At 42.3% G+C, this 24139-nt stretch overlaps 1 protein-coding gene across 1 annotated transcript in view; it reads left to right on the top strand.

Moving 5' to 3' along the window:
- Nucleotides 1-24139, top strand: part of SEC14L1 (SEC14 like lipid binding 1) — a 41712-nt gene that overhangs the window by 5665 nt on the left and 11908 nt on the right. Inside the window, exons 3-8 of the mRNA XM_032706676.1 lie at nt 18612-18761; nt 18854-18985; nt 20580-20708; nt 20964-21198; nt 21896-22005; nt 22755-22944. Of these exons, the coding sequence (XP_032562567.1) occupies nt 18612-18761; nt 18854-18985; nt 20580-20708; nt 20964-21198; nt 21896-22005; nt 22755-22944 (946 nt within the window). The remainder of the gene's footprint in view (nt 1-18611; nt 18762-18853; nt 18986-20579; nt 20709-20963; nt 21199-21895; nt 22006-22754; nt 22945-24139) is intronic.

Genomic DNA, 24139 nt, shown 5'->3' with positions numbered 1-24139 from the left:
TGATGATTTTTGGCTGTTCTGTGCCGTATCTGTCATAACTAACTGTGTGTTAGTGTGTATATATATATATATATATTTTTAAAAAGCACCCAGACCAACAGCTTGCACAGCTGTTCATCAGACTGAATAGAATCTCGCCTGGCTTTTCCTCCTGTTCCTGTTGGAGTTTACGTAATGCTGGAAGCAGCTGAAATGTGGAAAAATGGCTGTTTACTTAGACTCACTTGTCAAGTTACCAAGGTTAAATATGCTGGAGAAAAACTGAGAAGCTGCTTTTGTAAAACTTCTAAAGATTACAGATTCAATTTTTTTTTTATATTAGCTTAAAGAGATTTATATTTAAAGTAATACAGGGACTTTGCTGAATAAGTAGTTCTTAATATTAAAAGGCAGTTAAGAACTTGAATCTTCCTTACCACACGAGGCTAAAATTAACTTTGGAGATTCGCAGCTCATTTTCAGTCTGACATACTTTAGATAATTCCCCTTGAGTTTAATTTCCAAAGTAAATTTAAATAATGAATAATCAGCTGCAGTGGCATTCCAAGGGTGGAATGCAAATGGAAAATAAATAAGATTTTGGAAAAAACACACATTGAATCGAACCATTGACCAGAGGGATTTTTTTTTTTTTTTTTTTCAGTTTCTGGAAGCTCTGTGAAAAATTTATTGCTCTTCAGCCCATTTAGAAAAAGACCTATATACAGCCACAAATTACTTAGTTTCAGAAATAAATGTGAATAAAAAAATCCATCTCAACATTTTTCCTTTGTTCTGATGGAATATCTAAAGTATCTCAAGCATGAATCTTTCCTACTAAGTATAATGTGTAGTGCCTTTCATTATATTATCATTTTAATGGTTCAAATTTGCTGCTTTTGGACAACAGGCTGCCTAGCTTTCTTTGTTTTTATAGATCTGAAAAAGCAGTTTTTAAGGTCTAGCTCATGAATTAAAGTGTCCCTAAATTACAGGTGAGTAATAAGATTGCAGATGGGATAAATGCACTTCAGCAATAGAGTAGATTAGAAAAAAAATTATCTATTTTTTCAGATTGACAAATCAAAGTATAATCCCTTGATCTAGATTGTAATGAGCTTCCTGATCAGGCAGTACATTATATCGTCATTATAAAAGTTATTACTTTAAAAAGTAATTTAACCCCCCCCCAAACTGCTTCAAGTGCCACACCTGCACGCAGATCCTTGCAATTTTTATTCCCTCCAGTCTCATTTTCTTTTTCCTGGAAAAAATGCATTCCACACATCATGTGGAGAGGGGCTGAGGGGCTGGTGAGAAAACAGAAGCTCTTCTCCAAAGTAGGCTTTAAATGTATGGAGAAGGATATATAGGATTTGTCTTGGGTGCTTAAACCCCGGGGAAGGGAACAGCCTGAGTGTCCACTCCCAGAACAGCTCGGCTGTTTTCCCCTCTGTTGTAGAACTCCCACTTTGCTTCCTGCCTTTGTTGAAAACTCGGGCTTATTTGCTATTGGAAATGTGTTGGTAAAACTGCAGTGGAGCAGAGCCTTGTGTGGAATTTCTGATTTTTATGTGAAGTGCCTGCAGTTTTGCTGCTGGTTTGTGTCGCTGGTGCTCTCCCGCGTGGGCACACATTGTAAAGAACAAATGACTCTTTGGCCACTTGTTTGGGTTGAGCTGTGGATAACAAACAAATGTAAGAGTTCACTTGAGCACTGGGGAAAAATATTGACTTAGCAGCCTGCTAACTGTGCCCTTCACGTGTTATTTCATGGCTTGCTTAGATATTTCCATGGCTGGCTGTTTCCTGTTTTGGTTTTTTTTTATTTGTTTTTTCTCTCTGGGCAAACACATGACCTGACTGTGGCTGACAGCTGCAGTTCTCTTGTTCCCCAAACCCTTTTAGTCAGTTTTCCACAAGTCTTTTACACTTTAAAAGCTGAAACGCCACTACTGTCACGCTCTGAAAGGTGTCAGTAGAAGGGAAATGTGTATCAAAACACTTCTTGTTGCTGAAAGCACTCCCAAGATTTTCACCCTTTGCAGGTGTTTTAGCTCTGGTGTGAAGTGCTGCTGCTGATCAGCCAGGTGATGTTTCCTTTGAGTTAAAACTCTTAGAGAGGGGGGAGTGTGGCAGGAAAGAAGTGGTTTAACATTCTGGAGGGTCCTGGACGCTCATGGTACTGCAGTTACAATCTGGAAAAGGTGTAACCATGTGCCCATGGTCTAACACGTGTTGGCCTTTAAGAAGCACGTGTAAACGCCTTCAAAACCCTGTGGGAAAGAGAGATGGTTATTTTTTTCAGTGTTAATTAAGAAAACCATATTCAGTGAGAAGCCAGGGGTGGCCTAGAGCTCCGAATGAGGTGTTTCCATATGGCATGACCAGCTATGTGCACCTCCAATGTGGCCAGTCCGTGCTGCCTGCTCTGTGGAGCTCTTACACAGAGGAATGTCTCAACTGCTGTGCTTTTAGGAGACAAGCACTTCACGAAAAAGGGAGTGAAAGGAGATCCTGAGGGACTGGAGGCCACCCCTGAGCACTTCCCATAAACCACCTTCAGTCAGAATCCAGAGTTTGGAATGCAGAATTGAGGGAGTGTTCATTGTGACCAGGATTACTCTTGCTTTGCACACAGTTTGGATTCAGCGTGTTTCTGGGGGGAAGGCTGGCAGAATAATCTATAAACTGTTGCATTCTGAATGTAGAATGAATCTTCTGAGAATATGCATGGAAATCTGTTAATTAGCTCAAGTTGAAATTAATTACAGGTTAGTCTTAAATGGTCTATTTTCTTTTCTCCCAAGTGAATTTGTCTTCCAATTTTTCATGTAGTTTAAAATTAGCCTGTATGTATTCTAAATTGAGAACTAGGCTGTTAAGCTGAGTTATTAACTTTTTATCTCACTTTTGTGATATAGTTAAGACAGGTCAGGTTAGCAGCTCATGTAAAATGTTAAGTTAGGCCTGTTACAGGTAATTTAATAATTTGGCCTTCTCACAGTCAATCTGCAGCTGGTTTCAGTCAGTGGTGGTTGAGGTCAGAGCCATGCCAAGGACCTGCACTGGTGGAAGATCTGGTGGCAACAGGGTTGGGAATCTTGTGTTGGAAGAACCATCTGGCATTATCTGGGTTCCACTGCAGCGTGGGGCAGCGCTGCCAAAAGACTTACAAGCGAGCAGAGAGCCCTCAGAACTTCTCTGGGGTTCTTGGCTTTCCTCTGCATTGCTTTTGCCCGAGCAGTGCTGATTTCAGCCCAGTCCACAGAGGTTTTCAGCCTGTGGTTCACGGGCTCTCTGTCCTAAGGGTCAGAGAAACATCACTAAGTATGTGGTTTCCCATTATAGCTCAGCTGGTGTTCCAGGTTGCTGCTCTTGCTTTCTTGCAGAGACAGGTTCATCAGTTAGGGAGACAGGCTGGTCAAAAGCTGTCCTGGAGGAAAGGAAGATAAATAAACCTTGTGGGCCCCATTGCTGAGCACCCCTGTGGGAGCAGGTGCTCGTCCCCCCCGTGCTGTGGGTGAGCTCGTGGCAGCTGGCCCCAAGAAAGAGAGAGTCAGCAGGGCATTTGTCAGGACACGTTGCACTGTGGGAGCCCTTGATTCCATGGGGAAATAATTAGGGATCTGCAGTCTGAAAAATGCAGAAGTGGGCTGCTCTAACAGTAAGTGAAGGGGCCATTAGAAACCTGATTCAGCAGTCTTCAGGTATTATTTAGCAGTGCAAAGTACTTGCAAATTGTGCTTAATGGCTCGGAGTTGTGGGTTCTGAGAGTTCCTTTGGCATGGAGGGGCATCTGTCCTCACCTTAGAAAAATGAAAATTAAAAATTTATATTTTGTAGGTTCCAGCAGGGCCACGTGCGAGCAGACTGGCTCTTTTGCTTTGTGTTCACGTATAAAACTTCATATTTGAGCATTCTCTGTCTTGGATTCCTCTTGGGTTTTAGTTTATGATAATTAGGTTTGAGTTCTATGTATCAGCAAATTTGAAAATAAAAATATCACAGGGCTGTTGGAACCTACCAGTTTTAACTCTGGTGACCACAGAGGGATCGTGGGAGGGAAGCTACTACCCTTTTGTATTAAAAATGAATTTTTGTTTACACTGTTTTAATTCTTAATTATATATGCCTGTGCTCTCTTAAAGTAGCGTTTCAAGGCTTTGTCGTGGTCAGATTTGTGAAGCTAAATATCAAAATCCATAAGGTTGTGGATTACATGTGGGATAATAACAACAGTTTTCATTCTGACATTATTTATATTCTCAAAACTTGACTATAGATGCCTTTGGAAATACATGCAGGTCAGTTTGTGTAGCAGTTGAAAGCTGCCTTGCAAACCTCAACATTTCACCTCTCTGATAACTTTCTGCCTCACCTACTGCCACTGTAATATTAGATCACATAACTTTGGTAATCCCAGATCTCATTCTGTGAAAATGAATATTTCCCTGGTGATGGTCAGGACGTGCCATTTCTGGTTGTTTATGCCATGGCAGAAGGGAAGGGTTTCCTGATGAGAGCACTTCCTTTCTGGAGTGCTTTGTGTCTCTTCATTCAGTGTAAAATGGGAATGCCACGGACACTCAGTCCAGCTCAGGAACATCAGTCAGCAGAACCTCTTCCAGAGGATGTATATTTTTTCCTGGCCGTTTCATTCAGTGTGTAAATTATACTACATGATTTGCAAAACTGTCTTTGCTGTGCAGTTCATTGGCTTGTAGATAAATTCTTCATTACTGAATTCATGGCTCTCTGAAATTACTTATTTCTATTGAAGTGTTTCATGGTCTGTGTGGAGCAGCCACTGATGATGTAATGAACAGGATTTAAAGCAATTTCTCTTGAACTTGTTTGTTCCGTGTTGGCTAAACCGATTCATGCTTTTGTTTGCCTTTCTTTGCTGTAAAGGAGGGTGAAGAACAAAGAATTGATTGTCTCTAATCTATGATTTTAATAGCTTTTTAGAAAAGAATTAAACAACTCTAGACTGTTCTTTTTCAACTGGCTTATGTTTGAAGGGAGGTGATATCTTTGTCTGTATTTTGTTGGGGAGCAGATCCAGGGGTGCAGGAGCTGTACAACCTTCCCCTGCCAGTGGTACTACCTGGTTATTGAGACCTGAAAGATGTATTTGGTCATGGGGAAGGGGATTGTGTTTGTCTCTTAGCAGGGACCACAGAACTAAATTGCCCCATAAGGCCTCTCTCACTGGAGTGCTGCCTTTCTGGCAGAGGCCAAGGGCAGTATCTGCCTCTAGGGGAGAGGATAAGAGTGAGATAAACATATGGTAACACTCTCTTAGGATGCTCTCTCATCCTCCAGCAATGTGTCTTGACAGCCCTTCTGGTCCAGAGTGTGCTGTTGTCTGTAATAACATTGCATGTGCTGGATTTCTTGTGCCTCCCAATTCCTTTCTGGAGCCAAGTGAGCTCTGTCATGTCACCCTGACACCCAGTGCTTCATGACATGCTCTGTCAAGAGAGAGATCCCTTCTCTAGAGCCTGGCTCTGGCTCAGCTTCCCTCCTCCTTCTTGTGTTGGAAGAGGCAGTAAAACCAAACTTGGTTCTCTGTGCTGCCTGCCCTGGTAGATATGTCAGGTATCTCCCTCAGTTTTTAAATACTCATTTTCATGGTGTTGAGTCTGTTCAGTAGTTTATGATGTCATGTAAGGAACCCCTGCTTTGTACTGTTGATCTTCCACCATCTGTTTTTAACCTTTCTGAGGGTCTCTGATGTATCAGACATGGATATAAGGTAAAGAAATTTTTTTTTGTTCCACTTCACTTCCCAGCTTAAGAGCTAAATAGCCTATGGGCTCCAAGCTCTATCATGCTGCATTTTGATGGCATTCCATTGACATTAGTGAATGGTCAAGATTTAATTGGTGTACTTAAAAAAATTTAATTGGTTTGCTTAATAGAGCTTTCTGTCTGGAAGGTAATATCTTGCTGGTCCAAAAGCCAAACTGAGACCTTTACATTAATTGAGCCGTGCTGTTTATCTTGAATTACGTCCTTTTGGCAAAGCTCAAGGTACTGATTATGGTCTTGGAAGAGTGAAATCACCAGTGCAGGGCTTAGAGGCCAACTGCCTCTGGGCCAAATGAAAACCTGGTGGGTGAAGTCTGAGGCAATGAAGTCAAACCTGTTTCACTGAACCTTCGTGGGGAGGGGGGGGGATCTGACTGGAAATCAGGAGCCTTTGTTTTTTGTGGTAGTACAAGTCTTTACAGACACTGGTTTAATGAGGAATTCTGAGCCCATACTGTAGCAGTGCTGTAGTCATCCTTTCCTCCTCCACTCCTAAATTAAATTTTGTCTGCACAGTAATAATTTTATTTAAAATAGCCTAACATATTCCAGATGTTAAACATGTTTTAACAGGCCTTCTTATTGAAAGTGTCTCTGATTCTAAGACCAAACAAGTGACGAATACTAATTATAGGGCTCATAAAAGTGAGACTTAAGCGTGGTACAATAGAGCAGTAAGGAATATTTGACTGTTCTAAAAATGGATCCCCAGTGGACACAGTGGGATTGCAGCTGAATTTTAAAGTAAAACTTTGGTTCCTCTTCAGAGGAACCAGGCATGCAATTCTGTTAACTGGAAAAGGAAAGGGGAAGCCAAGTACCAAATTCTGCTTTCACTGTGACAGCACCCTGTGCCTTTGAGATGCCTGTTGGCAGCACAGAACATAGCTGTGATTGTTCAGCTGCTGTAAGACAAGTAATGGTTATTTACAGTAAGTGGTGAGACAAGCTTTATGGTTCACAGTCGTTTTTATGTGTGCCTCTTAAAAAATTTAAAGAAAGATACGTTCCTGCGTTATGTAAAGGTTTGTGTATTGCCAGTGTTGCAGGGAAATAGGAAGTGCTTGGGAATAGCTCACATTCCCCAGCAATCACATGTCAGTCTCCAGGCATTTAAGCTGTCACTGGCCTGTTGCCAGCCTGTGCTGTGATGCTCTTTTGGAGGTCAGCCTCTTCTCCATAGTACTTTAACCTTGAGCCAAAACAGTCGTGTCCTGTGCAGTTGGGGTCAGAAGCCAAGTTTCCTATCACAGGAACTCCTGAAGTTGACTCTAATTGCAGGGCACGTTCTGTCAAACACAGTGCTGTGCTCAGAGCTATGTGGCTTCTGGGCCAGGCTGATTTCCATCTGTCCTGCTTGGAACACGGGCAAGGCAGACTTTTTTTTTTTTTTTTCTTTTCTGAACATAGAGTGGTTTTGCAAATGCATTTAATATAAACAAGTTACAGTGAAATTGCAGGTCCATCTGATACTGCTGTTGCCCCCCCTGGGTCAGGTAAGGTCTGGGTATACTGAAGGGCAGCTTGGAGCAGCAGGGCTGCAAAGTCTGTCCTTGATATTCCACCTTCAGCCTAGACCAGAGCAATGTAAGTTGCTTTCTTTCTAACCAGCAATTTGATCTTGGTCTCAGTCATAAACCAGCCTAACCTGAGTGATCAGGCTTTCCCAGCTTACTCCAAAGGAAAGGAAGATTAAAATTATTTTATTTGCATTTATTATTTATTTGCATTGGTTGGGTTTTCTGTCCCTAATCTTTTGGTCTTTTTGAGGAAGGAGTAGTACTTGCCCAACTTCTCTATTCCAGCTTCTCATTTTAGAGATTTGTGTCTCAGGATTGTGCAAAGCCTGCAATTGAAGTTAGGCTTGCTCACTCTTTAGTGGAGTGGCACTGTGCTTTGGGCTCTTTTGGGCTCTCTGGGCTTCCCAAAGGGAGGAAGAGAATTAATGATTCTCTGTGAGTGCCTGGGTGGCAAAGCAGCTTTAACTCCAAAACTCCTACACAAGCTGTCCACTTTCTCCTCGTACCCCGCCCTGGTCATTAATGTGTTGTCTGAAGATGGACATTCAGGCTCCCAGACAAGAATTGTGTCAAGTGTGACACAATTCCACCTGTGCAGGTTTATTTAGGCAAACCACAGATGACTCAGATCTGCTTTAAAGAAACCACTCTTCAAGTTAAAGTCCCGTTGAGGCATTCCTGTGGCTATTGAAGGTCCTCCTTTTACAGATAAAACATGTCTTCAGGTCAGCTCCTTTATCCCCAAGCTGCTCTGCCTGCTGAATCGGTGCATCTTTTACCACCAGAAATCTGAAAGAAGCTGCATTAAATCATGGAAGATGTAATTTTTACGTGGAAGAACATGGCATCTCTGTGTGTAGCAAAGTGGTTCTCAGATGGTTACGAGCCAGTTCCCTTCCTGTTTCATTGCATGCAACATAAGCCCCCTGTAATTTTGACGGCGAAGCTTCTCTGTGACCACTTTTCTGACATAAAAACTCCCAGATGTTGAATAGGAAGGGTACACTGAGAGGGATAAAGTACTGATCTGTGTAGAAAGAGCCTGTGTGGGTGGCTTGACTGGTCCCATCCCTCCTGAGAATTGAGGTTTCTGCCTGGCTGTTTTTTCCTGGTGCAGGAAGGAGGCCCTTGGCTTGCTCGGGTGGGTTGGTGACCACAGTTACGTAACTCAACAGTGAATTACCAGTGAAATTCCACTTACCTAGAAGATTGCTTCATAGCCTGTTTTGGATCTCCTGCTTTATTTATAAGGCCTAAATTATTTTAATGAAATATTAAAGTATTAGAGTAACTTTATTCATGCTTGAAAACACTGGATGCCAAGGCTGAGATTCACCAGCTCTGTAGCCAATACATTTATGCTCCAATACAGATGCAGTTTGCTGCAGACCTTGCAGTCCCCCAGTAACACTTTCCTCCTGCTTTTTGCCTTTTCTTCTATCCCCCACTTTGCTTTTGGTTTCAGGCAGTCTTAAGCAAATCTATGCTTTGTTTAGTATAACTCAAACTTGTCAAGAATGCTTACTGAATATATATATATATATATATCTATATATATCTTATCAAGTGCTTCCTAGGGTCAGCTGAGAGTTTTACTGATATTTAACTGTAGGTGCTGTCTAAATGGAGCATCCTTTCAATAAGCTGCCTGTGAAATCCTTCTGATTTCTGGCTGTATTCTGGTTGAAAAATGAGCACTTATTTACTTCACATTTGCTTCGCAGAGAAGGTAAACTAAAACTCTGAAATGTGTGTGAACTTTTTAAATTGCTACAGGGAAAGGCTTTTTTTCCCCCCTGAAGTTGCTGCTGTCTTCTTGAGGCTGGGTTTGATGTCTTCTATAACTTTTAATAACTTTTTTCTATGACTTTTTAAATTTTAATAGAAAAGAACGAATTCTAACTCCTGCTAATGGAAGTGATACTAATATTCATAATCTTGTCTAGTTGATTCTTAGCCTGAATTTCTCCAAAACGTTCTCTGGAACAGCTTTTTGCAAACAGTGTCCTTTGACTGACAGCTAAGATAATACCCCAAAATCCACGTGGTTTGGGGAAATGCTTTGTGCAATAAGAATACTTTGATTTCAGTACTGCTCCTGATGTGATCCCTGCATGGTGGCCTCGAAGGACAGAAGTTTGAGCACAAGCAAGACAGACTAAGATGGGTACCAAAGTTTGGGAATATGGTGCTGATGCTGTGATGAGATTGCTCAGAGATCTGCCCCGTTTCAGTGACTGCTTTTGGAGTGGCCTGGAGGGTGTAATGAGCAGGGTGCTGAATTTCAGGGGTGGACTGGGCAGTGCTGGGTTAATGGTTGGACTCAATGGTCTTAGTAGTATTTTCCAGCCTGAGTGAGTCAGTGATTCTGTGCCTGAGTTCATTACACCTCAGAGGGACTCAGGGCCCAGGTTCCCAGAACTGGCCTGCAGGGTGGCTTTTAGGGCTGTTTAAAACTCCCAGTTATGCATTTGGTCTGGGTTTGGAACATGCTTAGAGCCAGTAGTGATCAACAGTGTAACCATGGAAATGCTGCCTGAGCTACAGAGATGGACAGAAATGCCAGTATTTGTGTCTTAGTGTGGTTACATTCACTTGGAAGTGCTTTGTAGCAGTTCAGCACGAGAGGTCCCGTTGTCAGAAATCCAGGCTGGCGTGTGATGTGCTGTGTAAAGCAGCACTTTAACTGGGAGCTATCAAACATACAGTTTCCTTTATAATACCATTTCATGATTTTTGTGATTGTCTACGTGTATAAACTATTGTTATGCCCGAAATTTAACAGGAAGTTATTCCTTTTACACTGCAGAAGACTTGGAAGAGATTAAATAGGTGTGAAGTAGCCTGGACTGTGTCTGCAGAGCTGCGTGGAGATAAAGCTCTGTTATGTGTAACAGGGCTTTGCTCCTTGTCAGAAGCCACAGGGAGTCTGTTCTGAAGGGTTGTTTTACTTCCCCATGTACATCCCTCACGTGCTTTGGATGAGTAGTGGTAAGTGCTGTCTGGAGCCAGAGGCCAACAAAAAATTCTCTAAATTTTAATGGTCTCAGCTGGAGTAACTCACTGGAGCTAAAGCACAAGAGTAACTTCTCTGCCATTTCCTGACTCCATAGAGATTTTTAATTCACTGAATCAAAGCCCTTCATGCAAGATTACAAAGTAGTTATTCAATTTGAGTTTAGTCTTTATGCTGGGTTATTTTGTAGTGGTTGTGGGCAACGGTCCTCATTGTTTTCAGGCACTTTGTTTCAGGAATTTGCAGAATGGATGTGGAGATGGGAGGTTTCTTGCTGTGTTTCTAGGATTTGAGCAGCAAATTGCTGTGCCTGCTTGGTATGACAGGCCTGTTAACCTATTTGGTAGAACAAATAGGTATTGTTTATTCAGTGGTGAGTCCATAAGACGACTTTAATGGGTAGATTCTATTTGAAACTTAACTGGATATTTACTTAACTTGAAAGTACTGTGGGCTTCTAATACAGCTAAATGTAAAAATAAGCAGAACAGTCTTGCCCTCTTCTTCACATGAAGTGTTAAGATCTGAGGCTTTATATAGTTAAGCCAGGGGGGAATTTGAATGTATTGGAATAAATCTCTCTTCCTCTTTCTGTGTGGACATTTGCAAGGGTCTGGTGGGTCATTTGTAGCAGTGTAGGGTCTGAAATCCTTTCCAGTGAAACCTGATTAAATCAAGAGAACCCCTTTAAACAAGTGTAAGCATCAAAAGAAGACAAGGAGGGGTAGGGATTATGCTCTTCTGTGCACCTGATAAAACCTTTTCTTGCATGCAGGACTCTTGAGTGACAGAGGAGCCATCAGGAGGAAGAATTTAATGGCTTTGGTTAATGCCAGGGGAAAAGTGGTTTCTTGTCCACCTCTGCTTATAGATCTGGTTTAGTTTTCTTGAGCTCCTGGTTTCCTGGAGAATTTCTCAGGATTTTTCATTTCCTTTCCACAGAGGGAGAGGCAAGTTGGGGAAGCTCAATTTACTGGCTGTTAAGCCCCTTAAGGTTTTCAGATGCTTTTCTCGAGACAAGGATACTGTGAAGAGCAAGTCATTGCAGCACTTCATGCTCCAGCAAGGCCCAGTGAAGCCCTGGTGGTGTTAATGGAATGGTTTCTCTGGTGACCTTCAGTGTTTGGAGGTGTGTGGGCTGCTCAGAGCACAGGTTATTTAACAGCTGTGAGTGTTGCAAGCACAGGGAATGCTTGGAGACTGTGCAGGATCCATTAATGTCTGTAAGGCCAGGACTGATTCAGGGATAGTCTCCCCTGAATCACTTGAGCCATGGATTTTCTGAATATAAGAGACATAGACCTGGGCTGTAAATTTGAGCACTACTTCAGTGCAGTACCATAAATATGGCATTTTAGGAATCTGAGTGTCATGCTGCAGTACATTTTTGAAGCATTGGCAACTTTTCTTCCCAGATACTCTACCTGAAAGCTCTGATCACTGCATTGGAGAACAGCTGAGGTCATTTCTCCAGCTTGCTTTACTTGCTGTTGGAGAAATTAATTAGCCTTCAATTAGAATTCATGAACAGCATCTGTGTAGAGTAGATTCTTGTTAGCACTTGTCTCGTAATTTGTATAATAAAGTGGTTTTGTGTGGTCTCTTGGGAAAAAAAAAACCAAACAAAAAATAGAACTTCAAGGACTAAAAAACTAATTGTAATTACAGTTCAAGGATTTGATGCATAATTATATAAAACTTTCATAGCCCCCTTTATGAAAATTTTAGACCAACTCCATTGTTTATGAACTTTAAGGAATGAATGTATCCCTGCAAAGTAGAAGCATTTGTGCCATTTTGGGCAATTACTTGGGAATGCTTTGCTTTGTAAGACTGTATGTGAACAGTGCTGTAAACTGACACTCTAAATGCACTAATGATCACTTAATTAGAAAGTCCAAGGTCAGTAGCACTTTCTACACTTGTGTAGTAAACAGGAAATTTTAGCTTCTAAAATGAAGCAGAACGTTTGTCTTACTGATACTGGCTTGTCCTATTGATTTTTTTTTTTCAGTGTGACTTACAGAAGGGTTATTTATTTTACCTTGGATACACTTAATAGTCACCATTAATACTTAAATGGCCAAATATCATCTCGTACCACGGAACAACAGAGGGTGAAGAAAATATATCCTGTTCCTGAATGACTTGTACCACTGTGGGGCAGAATGCTTTGCCTTAATTCTTGTGATCCTTGAAGTAGCTCTCTTTCAGGTGAAGGATTATAATTTTTAATTATAATTTTTAATTTGAAGGGCTTCCACACAAGGCATTTCCTGATGTGCTTTCTCACTGCTTAATCCAGTTCAGTGATAAGTTGTTATGCGAATGTTTTGTTTGTTGATCTTGCTGTGATAGCCAGCAGGTTCATCATTGGTGAGCCTTGCTGGAAAACCTTTGGAGGAGTGTGTTGTGTTCTAGTTCTGATTTGAACACTTTTAAACACTTTTTAAAGGTAGAAATTGCAATGGAAGGCTTAAACTCCCCCCCCCCCTTTTAAAATAAGGCATTGTGTTCTCTACATGGTCGAGAAAAGTAGCAGGGAAGGTCTCTTGCAGGTAATGTCCACTTCTACACAGACCAGTTGTGCAGTGGGTTATCATCCCAGCACTCTGAAAGTCTGACTAGTGATACCCTGATGGCATAAACTGGGCCAAGATTTACAGAGAAATCAAAAATAAGGATGGTTAAACTACCTCTCATTTATCTAGGACCAGAAATGGTGCATATAGGAAATTTTTTTGTTTCAGGTGATACACAGCCATTCACTGACAGGTCTGACCCTGCATCTCTCGTGCTGGTGGGTTGTCTGTAGTCCCCACAAACCTCATCTGTAACTAAAGCATTCTTGGCCTTTTCCAGAGAGAGAGTTCTAGAACTGAGTGGCTGCTGAGCAGCCTTTGTTTCCCAGGGATAGGAGAATAACTCCTCTCTTTGTAAATGAGAACATTTAATGAAGTGAAAACGCAGTGGAGAGAAAAACCATTTAAGCCTCCTTCGAGCAAGGGCTGCTGTGGAGCTGCAGTGCTGGGAAAAGGTCACTGCAAAAAGCAAAGTGTAACTGTGCTGCTGGGACTGGCTGGGTACCATGAACGTGTCCTTGGAAGGCTGTTCCTCCTCCCAGAACTGGCTTCAGAGGAGGGTTTCTTTCCAGAGAGCTGACTCCCTCTGTATTCAACATGTTTGTTCTTTCCCAAGCTGCAGTCTGGTTCACGTTCCTGTTGCTGGTGCCTGGGAGTGTTACCTTACCAAAAAAAAACCTGTTTCTAGAGCTTTTTGAGGTATATCCGCTCTAACCATCTGTTTTGTTCCACACACACCCCCGAGCTGATCACTGCCCTGTGAGCTCACATCCCTCAGACACTGGCAGCGAGATCACACTGCTTTGTACAAGCATAATGATTTTTAAATGTATGGATGGATTATAAGGAGAGAGGTAGAGAGCTCTGAACAGCAGTGTTTGGGGCACGAGGAGGTGTCTGCTGGCCCGTGAGAGTTAATCCAGAATTGTTCCTTTCCAAATGCAGCTGCCAAGAATTTGAAACCTCTTGGTTGCCCTCCCACGAGCCAGTGCTTTTCCTATTGATCTGCAGTGCTCTAATGCAGGGGGAGGAAGGGATGTAGTGCAGGAATGCAGGAATGATCAAGCTGCTGGAATGCAGCCTGTTGGGCCAGGGCAGCATCCTGCTGGAGCGACCCTTCTTGTTTCTTCTTTATGAATAATTCAGAAGTCCCACGTACTGGAAGTGTGTAGGATTAGTGCCCACACGTAGGCAGGTGCTGCAGGCAGGAATTAAAGTTGGGATGTGGCACACATCGAGTGCTGCAGACTAGACTGGATTGCCAGGATGAATCTGCTCATGGGTTCTCTTGAGGTGCCCTTGGAGAATGTTGTGCTGCTCTTGGAAGGTCACTGTTCCAGCCAGTTTGATCAGAAAACATGAAAAAAAGAAAGAAAGCATCTTAAGAGCTTGATTCATGCAATTAAGGTGTATAAAGCACTCAGTATGCTTCATTTTTCAAATGGTGACTGAAATTCCTGCTTATTCACTGCTTATTTTCAGTTACAATTTCTCTTTAGAGGATTCAGCTACTAGAACAGCAGAGCATCAGATTGCTTGCAAGATTTTTTTTTTTTCTTCTTTTCAGTACAGAAGGTAGTTTTGAGTCATCTAATGGAAATACTGAACAGTCCCTATCCCTGAAGGCAGGAGACTGGGAATATATTAATCTGGCCAGAGCAGCTGAGTAATTTATTTGCATAAATGACTGACTTTTCCCACTGAAGGGCTGAACACATGCCTATTATCAAGGTATTTTATTAGCCCTGGGCATGATTTGAGAAGCAAAAAGCCAGAAGTCTTTGGTCCTCAGGAAGAGTGGTTTGGGGTCATACCTAGATGCTGTTTTAAAGGTGGTATGTTGAAAGGAACTCGTTATTCCTGATGGTAGAATTCCAAAATCTAAGGGCAGCAGCAGCAAGTACAACTCCCTTGGCTATGAAAAACAACTGCAACGGGTTTAAAATAGTCTGACTTCTGAAATGCTTTCATGTCTTTGAACACAGCTGAAATACTAGCAAGGATAAAAGTGGAATAAATCCTGTTATTTTGACTCTCCTCCGAGCATGAGTTGCTAAGGGAAGCAGTTGGAAAGAAGCTTTATTACAGTGCTGTTTTGGTTGAAATTATGCCTGTCAGTGCTCTTGCTGTTAATGTGCATTAAGAAAGTTAAATTTGCAGTTCAAGCTGCTTCACCAGACTGTGTTTTTCTTGATGCACAAATGCAGCTTCGAATATATCAGAGTATACAAATGTTCCAGAGGCTGGTGGGACGCTGTAAAAAGTACGTTACTGGGGAACTGCAGAATTACAGGCTTAAAATCATCTTTTAACAGATCTGCACCCAGGTGTCTCTGTCTCAGCCAAAGAGGTGTTGCAGCTTCTCATGTCGAGCCCAGCAGCAGCTGTAGAGGTTTTGAGGGTGAGCACAGCTGGGCTTTTTACTTGTGCTCCACATCAGAATCTGCACACACCATATGTGTCACATGTGACAGGAGAAAATGGTCCTTGCAAACACCATTCTTAGGTGCACTGAGTCCTACAGCAACAGCTTTTCATTCTTGCATGGAGTCCTTCAGGGTCTGCTGCAGCTTCTTTGCTTTTGAGGAACTAATTGTGTTTTGTGATTGTATTTATAGAGCAAAATTGGGGCCCTGAGACAAAGGTGTGAACTATCTAATGATTTTATTTGTAAAGAGAGACCTGGTTTAACCACAGCTCTATCATACAGGGAGTATGCAGCGTTTTATAAGATACTGTGCTTTATCAGGCTGCTGGAGGAACATTGGATAATACAGTTCAGTTATTTCCTGTCTGCAGAGCTGCATTTGAGGCAAAACTTCTGGTTCCAAACACTTCAGCAACGCAGCGAAATCCCTTCAGTCCTGTTAGAAAATAAAAGCAGTGTTTGATCTTCCTTTAATCTTCTCGTGCTCCTTTAATAGCTGCAGTCTTGGCCATGCGTGTGCTGCCCTGACTCACGTGTCTCTTGCTGTGTTGTACCCCAAATTACAGCTTTTTTCCCTGGGCTGTGCTGATCCATGGTGATGGAGGATCTGTCAGTGTCCTGTAGCCTTTAGCAGCGTTTCCCTGCCCGCTCAGCACTGTCTGACACACGTGAAAGACACAACTATGCTTGAATCAGACGGAATATTTTGATGTGGCCGTGGTTCACTTTAATCACTTTTTATTCAAACTGTGAATTATTCTGAGAAATGATGCATTACAAGAACATATTGGCAGTGGTACATAAAAAAAAAAAAAAGGGACTAATTTAAGAGCTCAATAAAATTGACTGTGAACAGCTTTCAATACTCTGTGTGCATGTTCTTTAGGGAGGAAGAATCCTGTGTCGCTGTTAATCTCTTTGGAACCTTCAAGTAGTTTGCTGTAAGCGTTCAGCTTGCCAGGTTTTGGCAGATAATTATTTTGTTCTCTTCCAAATTGAACACATTCAGTTCAGTCTTCCCATTCAGAACAACAAATTCTTCTTGGGCATTTCTTTGTTCACAGTTCAGTAAACGCTCAGGAGCAGGTAATGTTCTGATTTGCAAGCGTTCACAGGGCAAATGGGAAGTGTTTTGAGAACTAAGGTGGGAAAAACATCAACATGTGCAATGAAGGAGATTTGCAAAAAGGCTTGGCATAGAGGAGGCTGTTCAGATGGGGAAAATTCACTGTCATCCAAATGTAGAAAATACTTTGAAAACAGTGAGAAAAGTATTAGATATGTACTGCCCCTGCTCTCCTGTCTCTATAAAAAATGGTTGTAACATGAGGTCCTCAAATAAAACAAAAGTATTAAATGAAGCAGTCTGAAAACTAGAAATACTTCTCAGTTTTGTTTCTTCTGGAAATCTTTTTCTGACTTAGGACAACATTTAACTGCAGTCGTTGCAGTGAAAATGGGGATTAATTTAGAAAGAATGATGAGACTTGTTCAGTGAGAGGGCTGAGGTACTAATATGTACAGCCTTCTGTCCAGAACACGAGCCTTATAAAAGAAATGAGAAATTTCTTTGCCATACTAATAGGACCAAAGAAGGAAGAAACTTCTTATACCATGTTAATAGGAGCCATCCTCCCTTTGTGCTGGAGCTGTGAAAGACTTTTTTCTCCACTGCTGGCTCTTGTGTTCTAATGCTCTGTCACTTCTATTGTGCAGACATCCCAGAGCCCAGAAATTATTGCTGTTCTTCATTTAAACAAAACCAGCTGTGCACAGATGAACTCTTGAAGAAGGGACCATGTGCCCCCCTGCCCTGGTTGTGCTTCTGGGGCCTTACAGAGGAGCTTTATGAACTCGGGACGGTCATGCTGCAAAAATGGATTAAAAATATGCACGAGGGAAAAAAGCCGGCGCTGTTTTAGTGCCTTGCCCCGCTGTCACCATAGTAACACTGCCTTCAAACTGGGTTTGAACACTGGTAATAAACTGAAGTATTTTAATTGTTCTAAAGGGAGAATTAAGAGACCTTTTCTCCTCCAGGCCCACCATTGCATACTTCGTGCAGCTGCTGCTTATTTTGTTCCACGCCCTCTCCCTGTTGGTGCTGCAGCCCAGCTGTATTCAGAGCAGTTAAAATCATCTGTAAGGACAGGGTGGATATTTCAGCTCTTTTAAAGAGTTGTTTCGTGATGTTCTCTGAGGTTTACTTTATTTAATCTTTCTTCTGCATTGGGACACCTTGCAAAATCCTTTTCACCAAAGCCAGTGAGGTTCTGATAACAGCAAAACTGAAGTAATTCGGGATGTGGAAAGCAGGCTGAAGAATTAGTTACTTAAGAAAAAAAAACCAAAGAGAAGCAGAGCTATTGCAGTGACTATGAAAGAAAAGGAAAAAAATAACAGTTGTGTTGTTTTATATAGCCACAGTGGTTCCAAAACTAAAATTCAACGAGTTTATTAATGGGGATATCACCCATTTTCCTCTTACCTGTTTTAGTGATCCCAGATTCTTTACTATCCTGTCTGAGTGTGTCTGATTTAATGCCATCTTCTATCTGTGTGTCAAGTATTTAGGAGATAACTTATTCAAATGACTTTATTCTTTCACCAGAATCAAAGCTGTTGCTAGCTCTGCTGTTATTGCAAAAACTTCACATTTTCAGAAGTGTGAAAGGGCCTCATTGTATTGCAAAGACTGACTGACTGTTGTTGGACAAAGCTGTGAGCTGATAAACTGCAGTGAAATCATTATGAACACTCTGCACAGGGAGCTTGAGAGCTCTATTAGCTTAAGAAATAGCTTTTGAAATGTTTTTATGAGACCTTTGGGAGCTGTAAGAAAATCCCTCTGGACAGCTTGGTGAAACACCGGTAATTAGCATGTGGGGGGTTTTTTTAATCCTACACATAATTGTTTTGTCCTGTGGTATTTTAGAACTAGAGGGTCTTATTTTCCTGTTACTGCTGACAAGAGGGTTGTCGCTGCACAAAATGAACAACTGCCTTTTTCAGAGGGAGGGGAGAAATGAGGTATTTTGTGTGTGTTAAAAATCGTTTTACTGGAAAGGAGTGTATTAATAAATGTGTTGCTTGGAATACACTGTGGCTCTCAGCTGGAATGTGGACTCAGTAAAGCTCAGCCCCTTCCACAGATGCTCTGAAGGACACTGAGCCTCCAAATGCTGGTGACATCAGTGAAGGAATTCTGCGCACACACTCGGGGATTAATTGTGATGGTTGTTTGCTTGCTTCTCTTTCCATCTGTGTAGGCATATGAAAGAAGGTTTCCTACGTGTCCTCTGATCCCTATGTTTGTAGCCAGTGACACTGTAAACGAGTACAAGAGTGAGGATGAAGCCATCCATGTGATAGAGCGGCGCTGTAAGCTGGACATCGATGCACCGCGGCTCCTGAAAAAGGTGATGAGCTTTTCAGTACCCATTTTACACTTCTGGATGAATCCTTTCACATGCATGTTGTGTCTTAACACAATTTACCTTCTCTTCCTCAGATTGCAGGAGTGGATTATGTCTACTTTGTCCAGAAGAACTCTTTGAACAGACGAGAGAGGACTTTGCATATAGAAGCCTACAATGAAACCTTCTCTAATAGAGTCATCATTAACGAGCACTGCTCTTACACAGTGAGTAACAGGCTCTTGGTGGTGCCACAGATGGAGCTAGATTAGATTTCAGGACTCACACAAACAGAAGTTGGGTTGTTCTTGGCTTTTGCCTCGCAAGAAAAAATAACCAACACGCTGCCATGAGTGATAATTGTTGTCAGAGTTAAGTGCGACACACTTGCTCGAAGAACTGAGACACGTTTGGCACCCTCTTGCTTGAGCATCTTCTCAGAGAGCAGAACACAACACAATTTGCTGTGTTTGACAGCTCTGTTTAGGCAAATCTGTGGTCTGTAGCAGCAGTGTGGGACTTGGCGAGGCTGATGACACCCTGACAGAACTGTCAAAGGAAAGTTCAGCAGAGCTTGTTTACCTTCTGCTCAGCTCAGGCAGAAGTTCATCGAGTCAGTTATGTTTTAACCTATTTTTTTTCGTTGTTCTTGGTCTTTAGTGCAGATGTTTTCTGATCCAGAGGAGTCTGGTGGCATGCCTATTGCTCTGCTCTGGTCATGGTTTATTTCTGAATGGCTTAGCCTATGCCCATAGGCACTTAAAGCACATGCTATAGCAATAGAACTTCAAATTGCTGTTAAAGGTCAGATCAAAGCTAACAAATGTAACTAATTTATCTCTATTATAGCATTCCTTTTATGTACAGGTCATAACATTTTCTGTTGTGTACAGACCCGTGGTTAAAAGATAACTGGATGTCAAACCCACTTGACGCTATTATCTGATATTTTTTTACTTTTATTTCTGCCATTATTTCCAAGGCAAGCTTAAAAATACTTTTCCCCTGCAGTTTTGCTGTGAAAGCTCTGTTTAAACAGGGGAAATGCTGTACAGAAAAGTGCATGTGGTAAATATGTACAAAACACAACATTTCTTGCCCTGGATCTACTCAATTAAGAAATTACTTAGGTAAATACAAAACCAGTTTTTTAATGGAAGAATAAATTGTTTCTAAAAGTTCATTCTTATTAAAGGTAATTGATAATTGAATTTGTGAAAATACAGGAAGATTCTTACATGATGTTATTATTATTTGTACTTAGTTAGTCTGTACAGGCTATTCTTGAACCTCCTGTTCCCTAAAGCAGAAGAAGCAAAAGAAGGGAAGGTATTTTTTTTCTGTAGTTGTCTCCTTATAAAGTGCTGATAGTGTTCCAAGTCAATTTTAGCATGTTTTGAGGGGGAAGGGAACCCTAAGGCATCAGGACAGTTGCATGCTCAGAAATCCAGCATTTGTGTAAGGACAAGTTCAGAGCCCAGCCCTGAAATGGCTTAAACAAGTCTGTTTTAGCTGAAGAGAGTTTAGAAAACAACTTTTCTTAAAAATATCAGCACCAATCATAGAATTTAGGTTGGAAAAAACCTTTAAGATCAAGTCCAGTTCTAAGTAATGGTGTGTCCCACAGGAGGGCTCCTCAGATTTTTGTCCTTTAGTGTTGCCTCTTCCCAGTCGTGTTTTGCAAGGGAAGGAAGACACTGCAGATTCCTCTTGAATGTTTTTTGACTGTGTGAACCTGTAAAACAAGAAACATTTCAAATAGTGTGAAGAGAAAAAAACCCCTAAATGGGTAACTGAGCTGTATGATCTTTTAACTTGCAGGTCCATCCTGACAATGAAGACTGGACGTGTTTTGAACAGTCAGCAAGTCTGGATATCAAATCTTTTTTTGGTTTTGAAAGCACAGTGGAAAAGATTGCCATGAAGCAATACACCAGCAATATTAAAAAGGTGAGCCTGCAGTTGGGAAGGAGGTGCCTGGCTCCAAGTTACCAAAAGACAATGAGGCTGCTGCTAAGTAACAGGCTGCTCTGCTCAGAAAGCTGGGCTGCTTCCTCTTTAGCCTGGGGCAGTGTGTCTGTGTAGGGCTGTGTTTCAAGTGGAATCTTTACAGAGATCTGGCCACTTTATAGGTGTTCAGCCCAACCCTTTCTGTGTCTTAGATAGGTGTTTTTTAGTAGCTGAAGTAAATTTTCTTTTTTGAAGGGAAAAGAAATAATAGAATACTACCTGAAGCAGCTGGAGGAAGAAGGAATAACTTTTGTTCCTCGCTGGACTCCTCCTGTCACATGTAAATCAGAGAGCAGCACATCCCACACAAGGAGACCAGTTTCACCTGCTATTAATATACCAGAGTCTGCCACAAAGGAGGGCTTGAACAACAAGGAGATCCTCAACACCTCCAGCAGCCCCTCGGAGCCCACTGCAGGAACACCAGATGGTATGGTGGTCTGAGGTGTTTAACTGGGGTTCTTGGTACTGTAGAGCCTCTCAGCACTCTGCAGCTTCTCATGAGTAGCTGGAAAAGCTCCATGTTGGCTCTTTGTTTGGTGGCATGCAATGTTAAAGTGCAGGCTTGCCAAGCAGTGACATGTGGGATAGCTCAGGGAGCTGTTATGGGCTGATCTAGTAAATGGAGATCAGGTACGAGCAGAAAAACTCTTCACTGCTCATTAGGTTGCAAATGAGCAGCCTGCTCCTTGCCCTGAAATTCAGGGATGGGTATAAGTGTAGGAATGATGGGTAGGAAACAGCTGAAGCGTCCCTATACACAGTCTTCTGCTGTGTCTGCCTTCCCCCTGTTAATAAGGGAATTTGGGAAAATTCTTGCACTGGGAGATCAAAGCTTCACTGAGTATTTCTATAAGCAGCAATCCCTGTGGTGCTCTGGATTGATGAGTCTGAATATACTGGCAAAATGCTTTTGAAAATGTCTCCTTTTGCTCCCTTCCTTAGCTTGCAGAAGGAGAATTTATCTTCTTGATTAAGATGATGTGTGTTGCCTTGCTCATCTTCAATTCTGACTGCGCAGAATGCAGCGGCCGCTTCTGTGCCTGAGAGAGCAGCGCAGCAGATCACTTGGTGCTTTGCCTGGGTCAGCCCAGGGCCACTCTAATCCCCTGCACATCTCTCTTTAGACAAACTAGACGCAGACTACATCAAGAGGTACCTGGGGGACCTGACCCCGATGCAGGAGAGCTGCCTCATCCGGCTGAGGCAGTGGCTGCAGGAGACGCACAAAGGCAAAGTGAGTGACTGGTGATCTCTCGTGGCTCAGAGCGTGTGATGTACAAAGTGGGCCTGATGAAACAACCTGCCACACCCCCCCCCCCCCAGTGCCTGACTGTACCTGTTAAGTGGCCTCCCATGATCAAAACCTGAATTAAAACAGTGGCTGCAGAAGGAGTTTGTTGTGACCGTCCAGCTGACTTTGCTGGCTGAGGGGCTTAAATAATCAGCATGAAAGCCTCTCAGAGTGTCAGTTAAACTGTCACAGGGCAATATCAGCAGTTTTTCAAGTCTTCCTGGTTTCTACAATAACCTTATTTTTGCATTTGTTTGCTTTGGCCAAACATCACAGTCTCAAATACTGAAAGGGAAGCAGTGGGGCCAGTTAAATCACTGATAGCAAAGCTGGGTTTTTTCCAGTAGCTTGTGATTTGCATGTGTGTCTCAGCTTCCTCTTACTTAACAATGAAATACAGTCTGTGTTTTGCCCTGATTTATTTAAATTGGACTGACTTGGTATGGTCATACAGGTGGAAATGATTACATTAGAGTTCATGAAATTTTTATCTCCTTTATGAAGGTACCTGCAGTCCCTGACAGGGCTCATGACTATTTCAAACAAAGGATGATTTCCTTGAGTAGCTTCCAGTGTTACACACCCTCCTCCTGCACTGGTGCTGGGCTGCACGTTTTTCAGCTTCTGTTGTTTGTTTTTTCTGTTCTTGTTTCAAACCTCGAGTACAAAACTGGGTTTGGTTTTGTGGACAGATCCCAAAGGATGAGCACATTTTAAGATTCCTGCGTGCCCGGGACTTCAACATTGATAAAGCAAGAGAGATCCTTTGCCAGTCGCTGACGTGGCGTAAGCAGCACCAGGTGGACTATATTCTGGACACCTGGAACCCTCCACAAGTGCTCCAGGATTACTATGCAGGAGGCTGGCATCACCATGACAAAGGTATGGACATTGCACAGCCTTTCTGTGTTCTGAATCAAAGGTGATAGTTGTCCCTCTGGTTAACTAGAGGTGACTGGGAAGGTGGTTAGAACTTCTCAGTTGTTATAATAAAGACACTTAAATTCATAGAATTAGAAGGGTTTAGGTTGGAAGGGACCTTAAAATAATCTTGTTCCATCCCTCTGCCATGTGCAGGGGCAACTCCCACTAGACCAGAGATTGCTCAGAGCCCTGTCCAACATCCCTGGCCTTGAACACTTCCAGGGATGGAAGTGTTCATCCACAGCTTCTCTGGGCAACCTGTTGCAGTGACTTTGCCAGCTCCCAGGAGCTGCTGGAGGCAGACTCCAAGATCAGAGGCTTTCTGACTAATGCCCACATGTTTAAGTCTGCTTTGCCAGGAGCTTAAAAAAAGCGATTAATTGTGCTTCTGTAGTACTCTGAGATGCTTAAAAGGGTGTTAGGCAAATGCTGAGTGTGCTCTTTCAGTGATTAAAAGATGTTTGCAAATAAGTGCATCTTTGTAATCAATTTATTTCTGATGTTGTTTAAGTCTGCTGATGGCATAAACGATTATTTATTTGGCATTACAGTCAGCTTAATGATGAGAAGTGGAATGTTGCAAGAACATCAAATAGAGCAGGTTTATTTAAGAAGAGAAGGAGCTTTGGCTGAATTCCCTTTGCCTGGTGAGCCAGGGCCAGATCTTTGCAGCACAGAGGACTGTGCCTGACACACTCCCTGTCCCTCTGCTTTATCGTGTGCACTGATCTGGTTGCTAATACATACATAGGAATGAAACATGCTGGAATTTGTGGCTTGAGGCAAGCTGGGCTCTTCAGATAAGGAAATGATCTCTCACTGTGAGCGATCTGTGTTCTGATTGAGTCTTTTCCCACTAGGCACCATTGTTTCTGCTTGGCTCTTCCTGTTACAGGCAGTGTATGACACAGGACAGGATTGCTGCCAGCTGTAGTGGCCAGGAGACAGGGAGGACGCAGCAGAAGTTTAATCAGAGCTTGGCTCTTCCCTGCTGCTTTGGGTTTGACAGACCTCAGACTGAGAAAGTGGAAAACGAGAATGTGCTTGTAAAGATTGTAGGGAAAAAAAAACCCCTGTGAATAAGTCCTCCCTTTCACCCAGTTCCTTGTCCTTACTTTGCAAAGACTCCCTCTGTCAATAGCACATAAACTGG

Source organism: Chiroxiphia lanceolata, chromosome 19 (assembly GCF_009829145.1).
Source record: "Chiroxiphia lanceolata isolate bChiLan1 chromosome 19, bChiLan1.pri, whole genome shotgun sequence".
Taxonomy (NCBI): Eukaryota; Metazoa; Chordata; class Aves; order Passeriformes; family Pipridae; genus Chiroxiphia; species Chiroxiphia lanceolata.
Note: the sequence above shows the minus strand (reverse complement) of the source record. Positions and strands in the feature narration are given on the sequence as shown.